The sequence below is a fragment of the Mesoplodon mirus genome (genome assembly GCF_964341445.2).
Source record: "Mesoplodon mirus genome assembly, chromosome: 5".
Lineage (NCBI taxonomy): Eukaryota > Metazoa > Chordata > Mammalia > Artiodactyla > Ziphiidae > Mesoplodon > Mesoplodon mirus.
The window spans coordinates 120,579,789-120,599,652 of record NC_138980.1 but is presented as its reverse complement, the minus strand read 5'-3'; the positions used below and the strand labels follow the sequence as shown (position 1 = coordinate 120,599,652).

General features: G+C 42.1%; 1 protein-coding gene across 4 annotated transcripts in view; it reads right to left on the bottom strand.

Annotated features, from left to right (window-relative positions):
• SERINC5 (serine incorporator 5) overlaps positions 1 to 19,864 on the bottom strand; it is a 196,505-nt gene that overhangs the window by 14,902 nt on the left and 161,739 nt on the right. For all 4 annotated transcript variants that reach the window (XM_082624089.1, XM_082624090.1, XM_082624088.1 and 1 more), the window contains 6 exons: positions 17,240 to 17,418; positions 16,686 to 16,768; positions 14,936 to 15,029; positions 8,312 to 8,523; positions 6,652 to 6,747; positions 4,032 to 4,158 (listed from right to left, as the gene is read on the bottom strand). In XM_082624089.1, coding sequence (XP_082480215.1) covers positions 4,032 to 4,158; positions 6,652 to 6,747; positions 8,312 to 8,523; positions 14,936 to 15,029; positions 16,686 to 16,768; positions 17,240 to 17,418 — 791 coding nt within the window. The remainder of the gene's footprint in view (positions 1 to 4,031; positions 4,159 to 6,651; positions 6,748 to 8,311; positions 8,524 to 14,935; positions 15,030 to 16,685; positions 16,769 to 17,239; positions 17,419 to 19,864) is intronic.

Below are 19,864 nucleotides of genomic sequence, written 5' to 3'. Positions count from 1 at the left end.
ACCTTTATTAAAGATTCTTAGTGTTTCCAATTTTGTACTCAAATTCCTAAGACAGCTGAAAAAAGAGTTATTTTTTTCCTCTTAAGCATAGCTAAAACTGAAATAGCCAGGGAACATTTTACAGCACAAATGCCTCCTAATAATGCAATTATGCAAGTCATCCAGCTGATTGTTCCACCTAAGTGAAGGATCTTACTCCAAGTCTTCCCGGGGGGGGGGGGGGGGGGGGGATGACTATGAACCTGTCTCTCCCAATACACCAGCAAAGGAGATGTAAGGAAATGTTTCCTGAACTGGGGGAGAAATATAGGAGCAGTCTCCACATCTCAATTTTCCTTATGTGTACAACGAGGGAATTGAACTCTTCTTTTTTTTTGCGGGGGGGGGGGCACACAGCTTGTGGGATCTTAGCTTCCCAACCAGGGATGAAACCTGGGCCCTCAGCAATGAAAGGACAGAGTCCTAACCACTGGACCGCCAGAGAATTCCCAAGAGGGAATTGAACTTGATCGACTCCATGATCCTGTCTCATCTGACAGTTTGTGAACTTGAAGCCAACAGAATAACAATTTCAATCAAAATCTAGAGACCAAGGAGGGACTTAAGGAATAGCTGGGGGAGGCCAGGGCCTATGACAGCAAGGATCCAGGTCTAAGGGGGTACAGGGGCATCCGCTTATAGAAAGAGCCATCGGGGGACTCCTGACAGGGTCCGGGCTGTGACATTGCTTTACAGCATAATGCCTGGGTACAGTAGAAGAGGCTTTGGGAGAAAGGGCAGCCTCAGTTGGAAAGCTGGCGAGTGAGTTTTGGCTGAGCCCTTCTTCCAAGCTAAGACAGCCAAGAGTAAAACAGCCTCATAGTGAGTGCCCAGAAGCAGGACTTGGGACAGAGAGCCAGAAACTGAGACTGGAGGTCATCATGAGAGCCTCCTAAAGAAGTGTTTGAGAGAGAGAGAGTGTGTGTCGGGGGTGAGGAGACTCCAGTTGGGTAAGAACATAGCACAGTGAGCCTCTAAGATCTTACCAAAAAAAGTTAACCCCAATCCCAAGCAATCCTGGACTTCCACTGAAAACAGGTGATTTCTTCTCCCTTCAATGCACACACCACCCAATCTTCTGGCTTCCTACAGATTCTATGGAGAATTCTAGATATTCCTGCAATCATCTTCAAATGACAGTTTTCGCCCAGGCAGTGCAGCCTCCTTCTGTAGTATCTTCCAATCTCTCAATCCTCTGAGTCTAGGAAAGTCAAGATTTGAAACACTCCTAATTGGGCCGCCTCTCACACCTCCCTGTTCAAGGCCCTCCTAGGCTGAACTTAGTACCCCTTGAGCTCCAAGATGCTTGGTATAAAGTTCTCAAAGCCCATTCCTCCTGGAGCTGTGGTGGGTAATCAGAGCAAACATCAGTCACTCAGACACCCTCACCCCACCCTGGGCAGCACTTCACTGACCCCTGAGGAATCCCCTGCCATCACCAGGCAGTGTGTTCGTGCCGTGTGTTACACCAATACCCTGGAGCTGCCTGGCTACTCCTCATCTCCACTCGGTGTGGCTGCTGTTTTCTGTCTCCTCGTTCCTTTGCACGCTATGGTTTTGCAGTTTGATTACCAGCATTCAAAAACGTTTGTTACTGGCATTTAGACAGATGTTAAGTAGCAGCTGTCAGCTTTGAAAGTTGTTATCTTTTGGGAATATCAGATTAGACCTTACCAACCTCCACTAAAGTGCCTCTAAATTCCAAAAGGAGCAATGTTTTATTCATTATTTCTCACTCAAGGGTGGCAGTGAAAATCTAACAGGGTGGAAATTCCACACCACAAGCCAACACCACTGGTGGCAGTTCTATCAGCACATTGAATAGCATTGTGTGGGCTTCCCTGGTGGCGCAGTGGTTGAGAGTCCGCCTGCCGATGCAGGGACACAGGTTCGTGCCCTGGTCCGGGAGGATCCCACATGCCGCGGAGCGGCTGGGTCCGTGAGCCATGGCCGCGGAGCCTGTGCTCCACAACGGGAGAAGCCACAACAGTGAGAGGCCCGCGTACCGCAAAAAAAAAAAAAAAAAAAAAAAAAAGCATTTTTGCCATCTTTTCCATTGATGGGCTTAGAGCAAATCATGCCCTATTTTTATCTAAGGGCACAAACATTTTTTATCATGCAGGATTAGGCATTCAGCAACTCAAAAACAGGATTTTATTCTATCCAATATCTTTACAGCGCTTTTTTTCTGATAGCACAAACAAAAAGAAACACTAGCTCATTGTAAAAAAAAAAAAAAAAAAAAAAAAATTTTTTTTTTTAAGAAAAAAACAGAAAAAAATGTTCTCCCTAATACCACTACTCTTACAAGCTTGGTTTATCTCCTTCCAGGAGTTTTTCTACATGTGTAAATACAACTATATTTTATTTTAAAAATGGAATATTCTATACTTATAGTTTAGTAACCTACTTTCTCCTCACTGGATTTACCAATATTTTTTTACATACCAATACAGAAAAAAATGTGAGTGACAAATCGTAAAATTAGCCATGTTGCTGACACTACTCCCCAAAGCCCAACAATAACAGACTCAGGAAGGAAAAACTTAAGAAAGGAAGGGCTGAGAATCAGCATTAAACTGTGGGTGGCCTTTATGGGTTTCCTGAAAACATTCATTGATAAGGGCCTGAATCAGTGAACAAGTATGGAATTAATAACGGCGCAAGGCCAGAAACCGGTCACCACAGTCCCTTCTGCTGCAGCATGGAAAGGCTGTCACCACATCACAGACAGGCTGAGAGCTTGCACGCGTTTGAAAGCTTGATGCATGACTGTGAACACGTGCTTTATAAAAATCAGTTCTCTTGTCTACGTCTGTCATCTATGTCTATGTCTGTTGGTCCCTCTCTATGGCATTAGGGGGTGTTAGAAGCTCTAAGAGAAAAAGCCAACATGCTCAGAGAGACATTCTATTTATACAAGCCATGACCACCAGGATGGTACAGTTTTGGCCAGAGGAAGATTACCATGTGCCTGTGACTAGCTGAAATTTTAGACACTGAAATATAACAAACGAGGGACTTCCCTGGTGGTCTGGTGGGTAAGACTCCATGCTCTCAATGCAGGGGGCCCAGGTTTGATCCCTGGTTGGGGAACTAGATCCCGCATGCATGCCACAACTAAGAGCCCACATGCCGCAACGAAGATCCCGTATGCTGCAACTAAGACCCGGCACAACCAAAATAAATAAATAAATATATATATACACACACACACATATATATGTGTGTGTGTATATATTTTTAAATAAAAATAAAGACGAAATATAACAAATGAAATGTAAAACACAGGAGTAAAACCTAAATATGAAAGGGTTACTGTCAAAGGGAAGCTTGATCATCAGTGAAATATGTACCTGAAGTAAGAAACTTATCATTCCTACCCTTTACTTTTCTCCTTCTTGTATCTTCTACAGATTTTGAAGGTGGAATAAACCTCACCCCAAGCATCTGCAACACAGCCTGCTTATGTATCACACCTACTTTTGGAGGAATGACTTCGCCTCCTTAATAGCAATGTGGGTTTCAGCATAAAAGAAAAGGGATGCTTCCTGTCTTTCCTGGACCAAGCACAGAATGACTGTGTATGGAGCAAAGAGTACTTTGTACTCTTTCCATCAACAAGAGAACAAACGGTATTTCCGCTGGAGTAGAAAGTTGCCAAAACATTCTGGCACATACCACCTCTTCCTCACTTTGTGCTCCCTTACTCTCCAAAAATGCTTTAGCAAGTAGTACTCAACCGTCTGTTAAAGGATTGCAACGTACCATATATATTTATTTTATTTACTGCATAGAAATACAAGTTAGGCAAATGAAGTCCAAACACCTAGATTTCATGCTGTAATACCACCTTTTTACTTCGGGCTACATTTTCCCTCTTCCTCAGATGGTATTTGTTTGGCTGCCTCACACTGCTAAAACGTATTTAAATTCTCCTCTTATACTTTTAAAGTCTGCAAAGATGGCCTTAGGTAACTCCTGAAACTTACCAGGAATACAAGATGCACGCACACAACAGAGTGGTACCCAGTCCAGCAACCAAGTTTTTGTCTCTGTACAGGTCCTGACCAAAGTCAGGCACACAGATGGTGACGTTCTTCCCATGCTGATCTAGAACTTGTGAAGAAAAGGGAAAGGAATCAGAGCCAAATTAGAAAAGCCTGCTGTAACTCAGGGATGCATTCACTTTGGGAAAATTCATGCAGTGCAGAACAGTGAAGACTCAGCACTGGAAGCTTTTCCTCTACTGTCCCACTCGACTCAGACTAGATTGTTACTACTGTGAAGCACCCTCTGCCACCCAGGAAGCCTCTCGGAGCAAGACCCTCAGGTTCCAGCTTAGTGCTAAAGGAATCATCAGTCCCAGGACTTTCTAAGAGTCGTGCTATTTTTCAGAACTATTGAAACAATAGTAAAGAGTAAACGTAGGTCATTTTTCAGTTGATTGGGCAACAGGTAGCGTGCAGCTAACTGAGAGCATCCTCCATGTCTATCCTCCCTGGAGGAGTGTCAAGACTATTACATTAAACAGGAACCTGCAGGAACTGCTATCTGGCCGACAGCCTGAACCCAGATGAGAAGTCATTTTACTGTTGGTAATAGGACAGTCATGACATCTTACGGCTGTAACATGGGAACCTCCTCAAGTGGTCTAGAGCTTTAAAAAATTGTGAGAGGCTACATAACAAAGATTTCTATCATATTACCATCACTAGTCATTTACTTTTTATCTATCACAGAGTCTTCAATTTTGAACACCCAAGCTGGATCTGTTTGCCTACTCTGCCCAAAAGTAAGAAACATAAACATAAAATAACAGGCTAGAAACCATTTTATAAACATGTACATTCTAAGAGTTTAAGGTTGGACTAAAATTATTACTGGTGCTCCCACTTGAAACTGTAAACTTAACTGTGTGTGCTGTGGTTTAAGGAATCTTTATTCTTAGGCCAATGAAAATTTTCTTTACAAAACTGACCAAAATATGAACTTTGCTATTTAAGTAGTACCACCCAAAATTAAAAATAAAAGTTTTTTTTCTGTATTTAAGTGATACCTGCCATTAAAAAGAAAAATGTTGTAACCAAAAACCCCGTTAAGTTAAAAACAGAGATTAATACGTAAATAGTCAAAACACTCATAAAAGTCTTAAATAGACTAGACTTAAATAAACTTAGAGTCAAGATAGAGATTAAAAAAAATTATATCCAGGATAGACTATACTTAATATAAGACGTACAATTATATTTGCATTGTACTATAAATAGCTATAAAGGCAAGACCCATATGTAGTACATGTATATGCTAAAAGTTTCAAATTATCTTTGCATTTGCTTTCTAAATTTAAAAAAGGAAAACAACTTCAATTTTCTGTTCTAGAGAAAAGAGAGTACATGCATTTCACCTGATGTATATAAGATAAAATGTACCCAAACATATTCACGTGTATATGAGTATACATTTATATACACATTTTATATATCACAAAAGTGATAAAGATGATGAAATATAATGAGTTTGGAAATCAACACAAGAAAATTTGGTCCTTTACTGGGAAAGCTTATAATATAATAGTGCTTTTATAGTTCTCAAATATTCATTGCAACTACTCTACAAGAATAATAGGTACCCTTTATACAGCACCTACTACATGTCAGGAACTGTACTTATACTTACATACACACACATACTCACTGAAATCTTAAAAACCACCCTATAAAAGAAGAATTTTATTTAATTATCTTCTTAAAATAATAATTAAAATTCTTATTTTAGGGGCTTCCCTGGTGGCGCAGTGGTTAAGAATCCACCTGCTAATGCAGGGGACACAGGATCGAGTCCTGGTCTGGGAGGATCCCACATGCCATGGAGCAACTAAGCCCATGCACCACAACTACTGAGCCTGTGCTCTAGAGCCCACGAGCCACAACTACTGAGCCTGCACACCACAACTACTGAAGCCCACGCGCCTAGAGCCCATGCTTCGCAACAAGAGAAGCCACCACAATGAGAAGCCCGCGCACCACAAGAAAGAGCAGCCCCTGCTCCTGCAACTAGAGAAAGCCTGCATGCAGCAACAAAGACCACATGCAACCAAAAAAAAATAATAATAATAAAATAAAATCTTTTTTTAAAGGCGAGATATCTAGGGAGAGAAAAGTGACTTCATACAAGTTACTTAAGTGGCAGAACCACTCCCATGCTCTTTCTACTCTGTTACAGTCAGAGAAATGATCACCTAAAGAAAATTAATAACCATCTAAAAATAATAATAAAAAAAGAGCAAAAAAATTTTTCTTGAATATTTTTGATTATTTCTTGAACATTTGAGTATTTCTGAGCAGGAAAATGCAGATTAGGCCTCAAAGCAAACTCAACAGCCCTCCTTAGTTCATGTCTTTCCTGAACAGCAGGAAGACTCAGGAGAAGGAAGTTTCATGTTCATATCCCATGTTGAGGACCTCATTTAATGAAGAAGTCTAGATCATCTCTCTATTTTGATGTGTCGTATCCCTGATACTTAAATGATAGCTCACAGAGACATAGTGCTCACTCCACAAATGACAATATTCATCCTGCAAGCACAGGCTCCCTAACAAGTCGGCTTACCTATTTCTACAGGTTTGCTGGACAGAGCTGAGAACGTGAGATACGTGACGTAGCAGCTGATGAGACCCGACTGCAGTAACCCAGAGTGAGGCTGTCCTGGAGAATGAGAAGAGACAGTGTTTTAAATCAATGATGAGAAACCATATGTGCCTTAAAAAAACAGGTCTCCGCCGAATGATATCCCTCCAACTTGGAGCCCCACCCTTCAAGGTAAGAAGAGGTACGTAATGTGTTTCTCAGATGACACCAAAACATTTGGGGAGGGGGCGGGGTGGGGAGTGATACACTGAACCTAACTGCTGTTTTAGAGACGACAAGTTCTACCGAGTTCTCTCCCAACACCCTATTTTGATAATAACTACAGCTGTACTGAAACATATTGCCTGGTCTCCCTGAGGTTCACAACATTAGTTCTTAAATCACAAAACCTCCAAAGAAAATTTACCATCGTTATTTGTGAGATCACATCGTTTAGTGGGGTAAATGATGGATTTTATAGGGAGGGCCTGGATTCCAGATTCGACAAGGCCATCAGACACTCATAGTCCATGACAGTGGGAGAAAGCTCGTATCTGTCAATGGACAAAAAAACCTTTGGGAATACCAGAGCTGGTCCAAACCAAAGAAGAAGGCTATGGGACTGAGCATTCACTGGGAAAAGGGCTTCAGTGTTACAATATTTAAATTAAACTGTCCAGATGGTTGAGAGTAACCAAGATGTGATAAAAGGAATTTATCCTTTTTTTGGTGAAATTTTCAACCACCTGCAGACATAAAAGGATTTAGTTTTACCCAGTCTTCCCTTTGATTAAATTTATTCCCAGAGTTATAATTATTAAATTATAATGACCAATAAAGGTAAAAAATAGGCCCTTTTATAATGTTGCTCTTTGGCATGGGAATAAGACTCACCTTACCAATTAATGGCATTAAACCAAATACTTCAAAATATTATAACTATTTCAAAAAGTAGGATTTAACCCAAAGAATATTTTAATCTGAATACTAATGTTTTAGGAAATTCTTAATTGATCAATTAAAGGAACTAGAGGAGTAATAACCATCTCAATTTCAATAATGAACTTCCATCATCTCTTCCTTTTGGCTTTGAAACAACCATGAGTAAGATCAGGCTCACAGGTTTCTGTTGGCTTTGCAGAGGAAGGATTGGGATATGAGAAAGGTTAGCTCCCGGAGCTAGCTGCGGGCAGAGCCAGGATCGGATTTCCTGCTTCCTGACTCTGGGACCACACTGTCCTCAATTTGTGGTCCACGGGGTCTTAAGTGAAAGATGAGCCCCAGAACAGCTCCTTCCGTAGCCTTCTCACTCTTTCAAGTTTTACACAGAGATCACAGGGAAGAGCTAAATATCCACTAAAGGTGTTTTCCATTGAAAGGCTCCTTGTAGTACATTATGTAATGGCAACATCTATCTCCTTATTTGTTGGCTTCATTACACTCAAATCTTGGACACAAGGCATGCGTGACTATTACATTCGCCCCAGTGTGGGGCTTGAAGGGGACACTGGGGTCCCACCGTTCCTATTGCTGACCCACCCATGGTAAATTAAGGAATGACCATAATTTCCAAAAAGGGAGGGGTGTTGCTCAAAGACATTTATAATATGAATAAGGAAGAATGGAAAAAAACTGTGCTTACGATTTTGGACACAGGGTGAGATGGCTACTACTGAAATAAGCAGACACAGGCCTCCGTTTATCCCCAGAAGAATTTTATTTTCCACGCAACCATCTTTCTGTGTATAAAACACTGCCATCAAAATCAAGCCTCCTGTGGCGATGGAGTACATGATGAGAGTCACCAGGGACAGAGAGGCATACCACAGCTTGTTGCTAGCTGTGCCTGCGGTCCTGTTTCTCCAGGAAGTGGAGAAGAGGAAGGGGAGAGAAGACAGGTCAATTGATTCTCCGACAGCATCTACCATCCCTCAGGCATTATTCACTAATGCCATCAGGCCCCAGCCCATAGTAATGAGTTATCCAGAAGGCCCATCATTTTACCCACTAGAAGCTAGAAGGTACAGGTAAATATGCAAAAACTTCTTGGCTCAAGCATAGCATTTTTTCTAAACACTGAAAAAATGCCATCTTTGACTCAAGTGTATTCATCAACTAAAATGAATACACCACAGACTTTATTCTAGCTTCCCCATTCTGGATGTCAATTACCCTGGGACAGGTTTTGGCAGTATTAAAAAGTGGCTCTTTGCTGGAGTTGGAGTTTTCCCCATAAACACAGAGCCTGGAGGTGCCAGTCTCTTAGCCAAGTGCTGCCAGCAGCTCCTGCTGACGCTCATCTTCTCTTTAGGGAGAGAGAAGCAAATGAACTTCACCCGGAGAAAGACTGGCTGACCTCAGCTCTTCTGTCTCTGCACGGAAAAGGAGAATCTGTACTAGTACTGCTTCTCCCAAACAATGCCAGGTATGAAGAAGGAGAAGTCTGACGTTAGAAAAAGTGAAGACAGGAATTCCCAGGTGGTCCAGTGGTTAGGACTCAGTGCTCTCACTGCCAGGGGCCCAGGTTCAATTCCTGGTTGGGGAACTAAGATCCCGCAAGCCATGCAGCACGCCCCCCCCCAAAAAAAGCGGGGGGGAGAATAAAATCAGCTGGGAAAAGAGTAAAAACTTTAATGGGATTTACAATAAAGAATCTAAAAGAGGAGGTTAATGTGCTCTCTGGTTTATGTAAACATTAATAAAGGGATGGGAGAAATAAGTAGTGATTTAACAATCTACAGCAACTGTTCAGAACAAAGGGTGCTTATTGATGCTAAATGAAGAGGACAGAACAACAGGGGATGGACTGAATCACTGTCATCTGCCTTAGGATTCAATTGCCCTTTGTAACCACACTCCCCCAAACCTTCACAGAGAAAGCAACAGACTTACTATCTTCACAAAGCTGGAAAGTGTTCAAGCAACCCAGCTAAAATGTTTCAATTATTAAGTTACTGCAGCCCGAGACAAAGAAAACAGGGAGGAAAGGCCAAAATGACAATGACCATCATATTCCTGAAACTGAGCCAGGTGCTCCGATGACCACAGTGTTATTCTAACAGAGAAGGCACACAGAGCAAATGAAGAGAACATGAAACTAGAGAAAGGAAAGAGCCAAATGGTAATCGATGACAGGGAGAGAAAACGGATTATGTGGAAAAAGGTGAACACTGCTGACCAGTGTGTAGGTGGGGTCCAGCTGTTTCCTCACTCGTCTTTTGGGCTATGTTATTACTATAAGGACGTTCTTAACAGTTAATTTATGCTTAGATTCCCAAGGTTAAATCTTCAACCCTAACCTCTCCCCTCAACTCCAGGCTCCTATTATCCAACTGTTAATGTCTCCACTTGGAGGTCTAATCTGCATGTCAAACTTAGCAGGTCCAGATTAACTTCCCTGTATTCAAGCCTCCATCCCCAAACGTGCTCTTCTGTGATCTTCCCAACCTCAGAACATGGCAATTCCATTCTTCTCATTGGGGTGGGGGTGGGGGGAGATTAAAGAACTGCAGTTGCTCTTGACCGCTGTCTTTTTCTCTCCCTGCTCCTCTCCTCTCCCCACCACCATGCCATCCCCAGCAGCAAATTCCACTGCTTCCAACTTCAGACTATATCAGAATCTGACTGCTGCTACCGCGTGGCTCCAAGCTACCTCGTCCCTCACCTGGATCATCTCCCACTAGACTCCTTACTTGCACCTGTAACCCCCTCTCATCTTTTCTCAACTTAAAATGTGCATTAGATTCCACCTCTCTAGTGCCCTTCCATGATGGTCCCCGAAGCCCTTCATGAGCTGGCCCAGGGCTGTCTCTGATTTCATCTCTTGCACCCTTCCCTCACCACTGGGGTCCAGCCACAGTGGATGTCCCTGTGCCCCTTAAAGAAGCCAGCACAATCCTGCCTTAGGCTCTCCCCAACTTCCTTTGTCTCCCTCACACCTCGTCATGAAAGCCTTTCCCTGCCCTGCTCACCCCAACTCCCACACCCTTTCTTTTTCTCCACAGTACTTTTCACCATTGAACCTAGTATGTATTTGCTTGATTATAAGTTGATTATCTATCCCCCTCTCCCCAGGAGAACGTAAGCTCCACAGAGCAGGACACGGTTGCATTCACTGCTGCTCTCCTACTGTCGAGTGCCCGGCAAATAATAGGTGCTTAATGAATATTGGTGCAAGGACTGCCAACTGTTAGAGGATAACTGGATGCAGCAATGGTGGCAGAGTGGCTGTGATTCCTGCTGCTCCAGACTCAGGGTCCTCCCAATGACATCTTCTATAGACACCCCAAATAAGTGCTGTGACTTATTTATCTTTATATTCTTGGTGCCCGGCACACAGTTAATATACTCCAAAAATTTTGAATCAGTGCTCAATAAGAAGCACTTGAATGGAGATTAGAGAAAGACCGGGCAGTGGGGAGGAGTGTATGGACACAGAAGCAAGCAGGTTATCAGGTTAGGAAAGATGTCTGGGCTCAGGCTTCGGGTGAGGGTTAGGAGTAAACAAAACCCAAGAACAACATTAATTTAAAATCTAGAAAATCTAATAAATAAATAAAATAAAATAAAATGGGTCTTCATTAGAAAGACCTAAATAGGGCTTCCCCGGTGGCACAGTGGTTAAGAATCCACCTGCCAATGCAGGGGACATGGGTCCAAGCCCTGGTCCGGGAAGATCCCACGTGCCGCGGAGAAACTAAGCCCGTGTGCCACAACTACTGAGCCTGAGCTCTAGAGCTCGTGAGCCACAACTGCTGAGCCTGTGTGCCCAGAGCCTGTGCTCCACAACAAGAGAAGCCACCACAACGAGAAGCCCGCGCACTGCAACGAAGAGTAGCCCCCACTCGCCGCAACTAAAGACCCAATGCAGCCAAAAAAAATTAATTAATTTAAAAAAATGCAACCCCCCCAAAAAGAAACACCTAAATATACTGTTTACTTTTTGTCATTTCAGTTTTTATATAGAACTGATGCTTTGAATTATAAAAATTGACCTAGAAAGTGTCAAAAACAAGACAACAGGCTTAGAAAGGAGTCGCTTATGCTAAGCCCCACATCGCCAAACCAACACAACTTAGAGTTTCAGCTCTCCCAGAAACGGAATCTTAAACCAGTCAATCAGGAATCCCCTGATCAGCACTAGTTATGTCACCTAACTGGTAGACGCCTGCCATACCCTGAGGAAAGTTACCTCACAATAACCAACCTGCTTTTTTGCCTAATATAACTTCCTTGTTCCTGCTCTCTGCTGCCTATAAACAAACGTCTTTTATTCTGTACAGCTCCTCGGAGCTCCTTTCTATCTGCCAGATTGGAGGGTGCCCAATTTGAATCAATTTTTGCTCGGACAAACTCTTAAAAAAATTTTTAATATGCCCCAGCTTACCTTTTAACAAAAGAACAAAACACATTAAACATCACCCAACCACAACATTTTTCAGGTAAAAAAACTGAGGTCAGAGAGGCCAAGTCATATGCCTCAAGTAAAACAGCCAGAGAGCCAGGGGCATTAAAATCTGCAGCATTTGTGTCCAGGCCCATGGCCTTTCTATCCTATTGCCTTTGGGGTCTTCTCCTCCTCAAGATCTTTACAAAAGGAGAAAAAAAGAAAGGAAAAGGGAAGAAAAATTTTGGTTGTTCCATGAAGAGTGATACAAGCATTATATTTTCTAGACTAACCTTGTAAGCAAGAATCTCTGTTAAAAAACACACCAAAAAAAACCCTAAATTAGATGAATTTACATAAAAATAACAATACTTGTGCGTTTCCTAGCTTAATCCTAATTTTAGGCAGACCAACCAGTTGTATGTGGACAAAAGAGATTTTGTTGGGACACTGGCCTCAAAGCCAGGACAACAGCAACATCAATTGTTGCAAAGCTCTTAAGCCATTCCTATTGGGTGGTTTCTGGAAAGTTTTTAAAGCAATCAAACTCTTCCAAAATGCCCGTTAAAACTTGGTATTGATACTTAGTCCCAGAAAATGGCTTCAGAATCAATCAGAACATTAAAGTTAGAGTAAAAAAGCACAAGTATTCTCAAGAGAGCATACTATTTAATGGGCAAGTCAGGCACTCAGTATCAAAGATATTAATATTTTATCATGAAGTTCCTTACTCAAAGTTTATTTGTAAAAATTTTAGAAAAAACATAGGGTGATGCATTCCTTTTGTCAAATAAAAAATTCAGAATGAAAGTACATAAGAATCACCAGGGGGCTTCCCTGTTGGCGCAGTGGTTGAGAGTCTGCCTGCCAGTGCAGGGGACGTGGGTTCGAGCCCTGGTCTGGGAAGATCCCACATGCCGCGGAGCAACTGGGCCCGTGAGCCACAACTACTGAGCCTGCGCATCTGGAGCCTGTGCTCCGCAACAAGAGAGACTGCGATAGTGAGAGGCCCGCGCATCGGCGATGAAGAGCGGCCCCCGCTTGCCGCAACTAGAGAAAGCCCTCGCACAGAGACGAAGACCCAGCACAGCCAAAAATAAATAAATAAATTTATTAAAAAAAAAAAAAAAAAAAGAATCACCAGGGAATTCCCTGGTAGTCCAGTGGTTAGGATTCCACGTTTTTACTGCCAAGGGCCCGGATTTGATCCCTGGTCTGGGAACTAAATCCCACAAGCCACATGGTGCAGCGCGCCCCCGCCCCCCCCCAAAAAAATCATCATCCATGGAAAGAATGGTATTTAATCAATTAAAATGCCTTTCCAATTTATTGTGCATATTTCTTCTGCATAACTGAGGACAGGGTCACATAAAACTATAGTCAACCATTTGACTTATCTTTAGGAAAACTTTGCTGCCTCGAAACAAGATCTAGTAGAAGCCCCAAACATACTAGGTTTCAGGGATGACTCCAAATGCAGGACAGCATGCAATAATAAACTTATATATGTACTCAGACCTAGAAATCTGTATTATCATAGAGATTAAGATTTGAGAGGAGTTCCAGTGGTTACGACTCTGTACTTCCAATGCAGGGGGCGCGGGTTCAATCCTGGATCAGGGAGCTAAGATTCCCACATGCCGCGCAGCGCAGCCCCCGCCCAAAAAAAAAAAAAGATTTGAAAAAAACACCAAAACACGCCTGTAGTGCTACCTGTATGATTATTCAATGTGCTGTAAACATTTTTAAAATGGTATTTGGGTGCTTATTCCAATATTTACCAAATAATAAAATGGCTAACACTATCTTTTCACTCATGCATCTCATGATTCGATTTTCAAAAAAACAAGACCAAAACAAAACAACTACTACTACTACCAAGCTGAGGAATATAATCAAGATGAAAAGTGTTTTGAGAGAATTTGGACAGTATATTTTGTTTTGTCCAAAATAAAAAATAAAATTCACATTCATATAGAACTTTCAGATCCCCTACCCAAACAGTACAAAATATCGTGATGCCTACAAAATCTACAAAATTACAAAAGCCTTACTGGATATAGCAGGCAGTTATTTTCATTCATATTTTATAAGTAAAGTAAGACAGAGCACTTCAGTGCTTTGCCCAGAGTCACAAAGAGAGCCAACCTGGCCTTAGCACCAAAGGAGCTGGACCCTTGTCTAGCTGTCATTTCCTCAATGTGGCTCAGCAAGTAATAAAACGAGCCATTAATAGTTTGGCATTTCCCATGTATTCCAGGATGTGAATCCTATTTTCAAGGCACTTTAAAAGGGTCTGTATTTTTTTTTTTAAGTCAGGGAGGCTTTCTAAGGTAGAACAACAGATCTTCCTAATGAAGGGGTCCTTTCCCTCTTAGGCAGTTGAGAAGGAACAAAAAAATTTTTAAAAAGAAAAGCACTATTTCATTGAATATTCTTTGCAGAAAATGAACCTCCAGATCCAAAGTACTTTTTTCTTTTTAATCTCCTAAGGATGAGAGCCTAAGATAAAGCCTACCCAAATTTTCAGCCACTAACGCAAGCACGGAGCAGGGGCTGCGAGGTGCCAGCAGTGGGGTTGAGTGTGGCTAAGTCTTAGAGCCCAAATGAGAAGGTGCAGGGAAAAGAGAGCCAAAGAGTGAAAAGAAATGAAGTGGAAAAAGGAAAAGTAGAAAGGGGAGAAAAACAGTATGGGAGAGGAGTAAATGAAGAGGTCCAAAGAGCAGGAAGGAAGGGAGAGAACAAGCAAAAATTGCTTTTGGTGTAAGCAGGCTGCTAATCCCCGGCAATACAACTCGGGGTAGAGCTTCTGTCAACAATGGGCACTTTCTCTGAGTCAGAGAGTGAGTCCACATGGAAGTTATCCATAAAGGCACATACCAGTTCTTGTTCCATTTATGTGCAAACTCCACAAGTAAGAGGAGCTGGATGCCTATGAACAGGAAGCCTCCGATGGCCCCCACATAGCGCCAGGCTGCAAAAGAAGACCGTCCGAAAGGAGATGAGGTGACTGTCCCAAGTGTTTAACTCAAAAGAGAGTAATGACTACAGTTAATTTTTACTGCAGGCTCCCTGTACCAGTAACACATTTAATTCCCACACAACCCTACAAGGTGGGTACTACTATTACAGCTACTCTACAGATGAGAAAAACTGAGAGTCTACACGTAAGTTGACAAGGTCCCATAGCCAGTAAAGGGTGGGGCTGGGATGTGAACACAGGCAATCTGGCACCACAGCATCCAAGCTTCACCTCCATGCTATAAATAAATGCCAGATATCCTAACAGATGCAGTGATTCATAAAATCAACAATGACCCTCAATTTAAAAGTAAAATCACACAATGCCAGAAAAAACAAGGATTCAAATTTTACCGGATAGAGACCCACCAATGGCCAGTGAGGAAATGAGGTTCAAATGGGGGGCCACGGACTCAGGTTCTACTTCTGGCTCGGCCACAGAGAAGCCCAAACCTTGGATAAGCGCATCACATCTCTGGGCTGTCTATAATACAACTGAGCTGTGCTACAGGATGGACAGCTAGGTCCCGTCCCATTCTAAGTATATTATTCTAATATATACAAGGACCTCTGTGGAGAATAGAAAACTAGTTACCAGTATTTTAGGTAAAAAGACAACTTGGATACAACTTCCTTAAGGAGTACATAAAACTGGTATGACCCTAAGAAACTAGCTGGAGCCTGATATGTGGCTATTTGAGGGACTGTGGCTTTTCCTTATTCACCATGTGAATACTTTTACTATCTTAATAAGGAAAGTGAATCCATTTGGGTCTGAACAGTGTTCTGAACCTCTAAAACTCAGGCTTTGCTTCTCCTCCCTACCTCATATGAAGAAGGGCCCCTTGTTTCAGCTATGATTGAATGCTTTATATTAAATAACTTTGGTAGGTTCTATCAACACGGAATATAATTCAGTGTTATACAGTTTCACATAAGGCAAGTTTAGAAATAGTCTGGGGCTTCCCTGGTGGCGCAGTGGTTGAGAGTCCGCCTGCCGATGCAGGGGACATGGGTTCGTGCCCTGGTCCAGGAAGATCCCACATGCTGCAGAGCGGCTGGGCCCGTGAGCCATGGCCGCTGAGCCTGCGCGTCCAGAGCCTGTGCTCCACAAAGGGAGAGGCCACAACAGTGAGAGGCCCGTGTACGGAAAAGAAAAGAAAAAAAAAGAAATAGTCTGGAGGATGCCTTTCTTACCCCATTATAGCTACAGCAGATTTAAAGCTGCTAAGAAGCCTTGGGCTTGTGTGCAGTGCTCAGAAAGAACAAGGTCTCCCTGGGTCACACTGACAGGCTAAACTAGTTTTCAAACAAGTTTTAAGTGCTTCATATTCCCTTCAGGCTAATAACCTTAATTTCAATTCTTCAACCGGTAGAGTAACTAAAGGTCCTCTCACCCCTCCCAGGGAGGGAGAAGTGGGGCGGGGGCGGGGGAGGAGGAAGTACAGAGGGTGGGTGAAGTGTGGGCAGCTGAGGCAGGATTTTTTTTTTAAGCTACAAGAAAGTTAGTAACCTACAATATCAAAGGCACCCTGGACTACGCTTTCGAACAGTTTTATAAAGTGAATAAAAACACAATAAATAGATACCCCCAATACCCCATTTGTACCATTTAGAAAGGTCTCCTGATCTGGAATGAAGAAGGCTCCTGAGCACATGGCCCCCAACAGCAGAAGTTTAAAGAACCAAAAGCTGGAGGGGAAGAAAAAAAAAAAAAAGGAAATGTATTTAAATGATATTCAAGGAAGGACAAAAGACCTCTTAGAGGTAAGCGTGTCAATTCACGATTCTGTTCTCTCCAAATGGAGGGGAAGTAATTAAGTGACTGGAGACTGCCTTTTCCCATAATTAGACAGACTTCAGTGTGGCCTCTGATTGTGCAAAACCATCTTGTTGAAGGGTGGAAGTGACCTGGGGGAAGCTCTTGGTACAAGAAATAAACTCTTATCTCCAATGCATTTCTCATTATGGTACCAAGTGTTACAAATAGGATTCCAGTTCTTAGGCCACTGTGTGGTGGTAAGTATAAGTTCCACCTTCCCTAAAATCAGTGTCAACAATTTCAACTAGAGGAAAGCAGTCAGAGGGTCTGAAGAGTGGAAGAGGTCCTGGAATGTTGCTCTGAATATAAGGAACGGTGAAAGGATCCCCACAAAGACTCACCCATTGTGAATATAGGCTCTACAACTTTTACTGTTGTTGATTTTCAAGGTCAGGAGGCAGAATATAAAGAAGAAACAGGCCATTCCAAAACAGACTCTATATACCGCAGAATACCCCACCAGCTTCTCACAGGTGTCGCCAGCTTTAATGCCTTTACAGATATCTTCGAAAAAAGGGATCTGAAGAAAAAGAGAAAAAGTCATTTGTTAAAACTAGGAAAAGAAGGGCTGCCAATGGAGTGTTCTTTCAGCCTACAAGTCAAAATCCAATGTGAAATACACCACATGCAGAGAGAAATTAAGACTGAGAAGAAAGTCTCTCTTCCAAAGACCTCTTTCTTTCTCTGAATCTTTCTTAAACATATAGTGCTCATAACATACCACTCCACCTCCACTTACTCCTAATGAATTCTGAAATCCAGCATCAGAGTTTTAAAAAATGATACTTATAATACACAGGTATATTTTTCTTTATTCATTCATTCATTTTTGCTGTGCCGGTCTTAGTCGCGGCATGCGGAATCTATCATGTGGAATCTATCGTTGCGGCCTGCAGATGTCTTAGTTGCGGCCTGTGGGATCTAGTTCCCCAACCAGGGATCGAACCCAGGCCTCCTGCATTGGGAGCTCGGAGACTTACCCACTGGACCACCAGGGAAGTCCCACGGGTATAATTTTTCTTGAAATGCATAAATATAGAGAATAATTGCACATATGCCATTATTTATATAGGATAAGCTCCTGACCTGGAAATGAAATCAGTGGGTCAAGTAGTATCTACATTTTAAAATTTCACGAGATAAAGTCAGATCACACTTTTAAAGGCTGCCTTTACATCCTACCAGTAATATTTGAGACTGCTCACATTCCCAACCTGAGCACCAAATTTAAAGGTTAAAAACCACTGTCTTGGGCCTCCCTGGTGGCGCAGTGGTTGAGAGTCCGCCTGCCGATGCAGGGGACACGGGTTCGTGCCCCGGTCCGGGAAGATCCCATATGCCGCGGAGCGGCTGGGCCCGTGAGCCATGGCCGCTGGGCCTGCGCATCCGGAGCCTGTGCTCCGCAACGGGAGAGGCCACAACAGTGAGAGGCCCGCATACCGCAAAAAAAAAAAAAAAAAAAAAAAAAAAAAAAAAACACTGTCTTGTTTTAATGTCCGCCTTCCTCATTACTAGTAAGGTTCACATCTTTTCTTAAATTTACGGCCATTTGTATTATTCTCTGTGAATTGGCAGTTAATTGGATTTTTTTTCTTGATCCACTGGAGCTCTTTATTTACGGACCTTAATCTTCTGATAAATGTTGATAATGGTTTATTCTAGTACAATTAGAAGGTTTTAATGTAAAACCCACTTACATTATCAGAATAATTAAAATCTTACATTATGAGAACAAGCAGCACGTTTCTACTAATGTCAGAAAATAAAGATTTAGTCAGTGTTTAAAAAAAAAAAAACTTGCTTCTTACCAACATCAAAGCTGAATACTCTTTAGAACAGAAAATAAGTTGAAAATCACATTACAGCCTTTACTCACAAGATAAAAAAAAAAAAAAAACAGGAAAAAAATGACATAAAACTAGAGGTAAAACTGAAGCATGATAATTTAGTTTCTTCTCCAGAAAATATCCTAAAGAAACAACAACAGTGGAGGTTATTAAGATTTCCATAAACAGAAGGAAGACTAAATTTAACTGCAGTTCATCTTCCTCCACGAGGGTTCCCTCCCTCAGAAAAGAGCTGCAATCATTACTACACCTGAATCTCAAACGTGCTTTTCCAAACAAAGCATGTTTTTCAAAATTAATGTCTCAGGCAAAAAAGCATTAATACTGAGACCCTATTAGGATACCTCAATTTCCATGAATAGCTATAAAAGATTTCATGGGACTTCCCTGGCGGTCCAGGGGTTACGCTCCGCACTTCCACTGCAGGGGACACGGGTCTGATCCCTGGTTGGGGAACTATGATCCTGCATGCTACGTGGCACAGCCGAAAAAAAAAAAGATTTCATAAAGAAATGCCAAATATTTTGCAGTCAGCAAGTTCCTGCAACTCCAATTTCTTTTTGATCAGAGCAAGAAATAAATGCATAAAGAGAGACACTACTATATTTTTGACCAAGCCAGGTAAAACACTAAGCCTAATAAAATACAGAATGTCTAGTTAAATTTAAATTTTGGATAAATAATAGCTAATTTTTTAATATAACAACACTTGGGACATATTTAGACTAAATATTGCATGGGACATATTTATGCTAAAAAAGCATTCCTTGGCAAGAGATGAAGCTCAAAAGAAGGCAGGGTCTTGGTGGGAAGGGCCAGGTGTATGCCATGCTAAGGAGTCTGGCTCCCACCCTGTAAGGGAAACAACTATTTAAGCTGGAATGCCTTTAGCTGCAAAGTGGTGAACATATGGGAAAGGGACAGGTTTGAGGCAGGAGGATAAATTACAGGGCCACTGGATTAACAGTCCAGATAACAATCGAAGAAGGTAAACTACTAGCAGAGAAAATTGAAATTCTGTGGCTAGAAGTCATAGTTGGCAGGACTGTAGGGATGGCGAGAAAGTGAAGGATGCGGGGAGGGTTCTCTTCTGCTTTTATTTTTTTAATTTTTTTATTT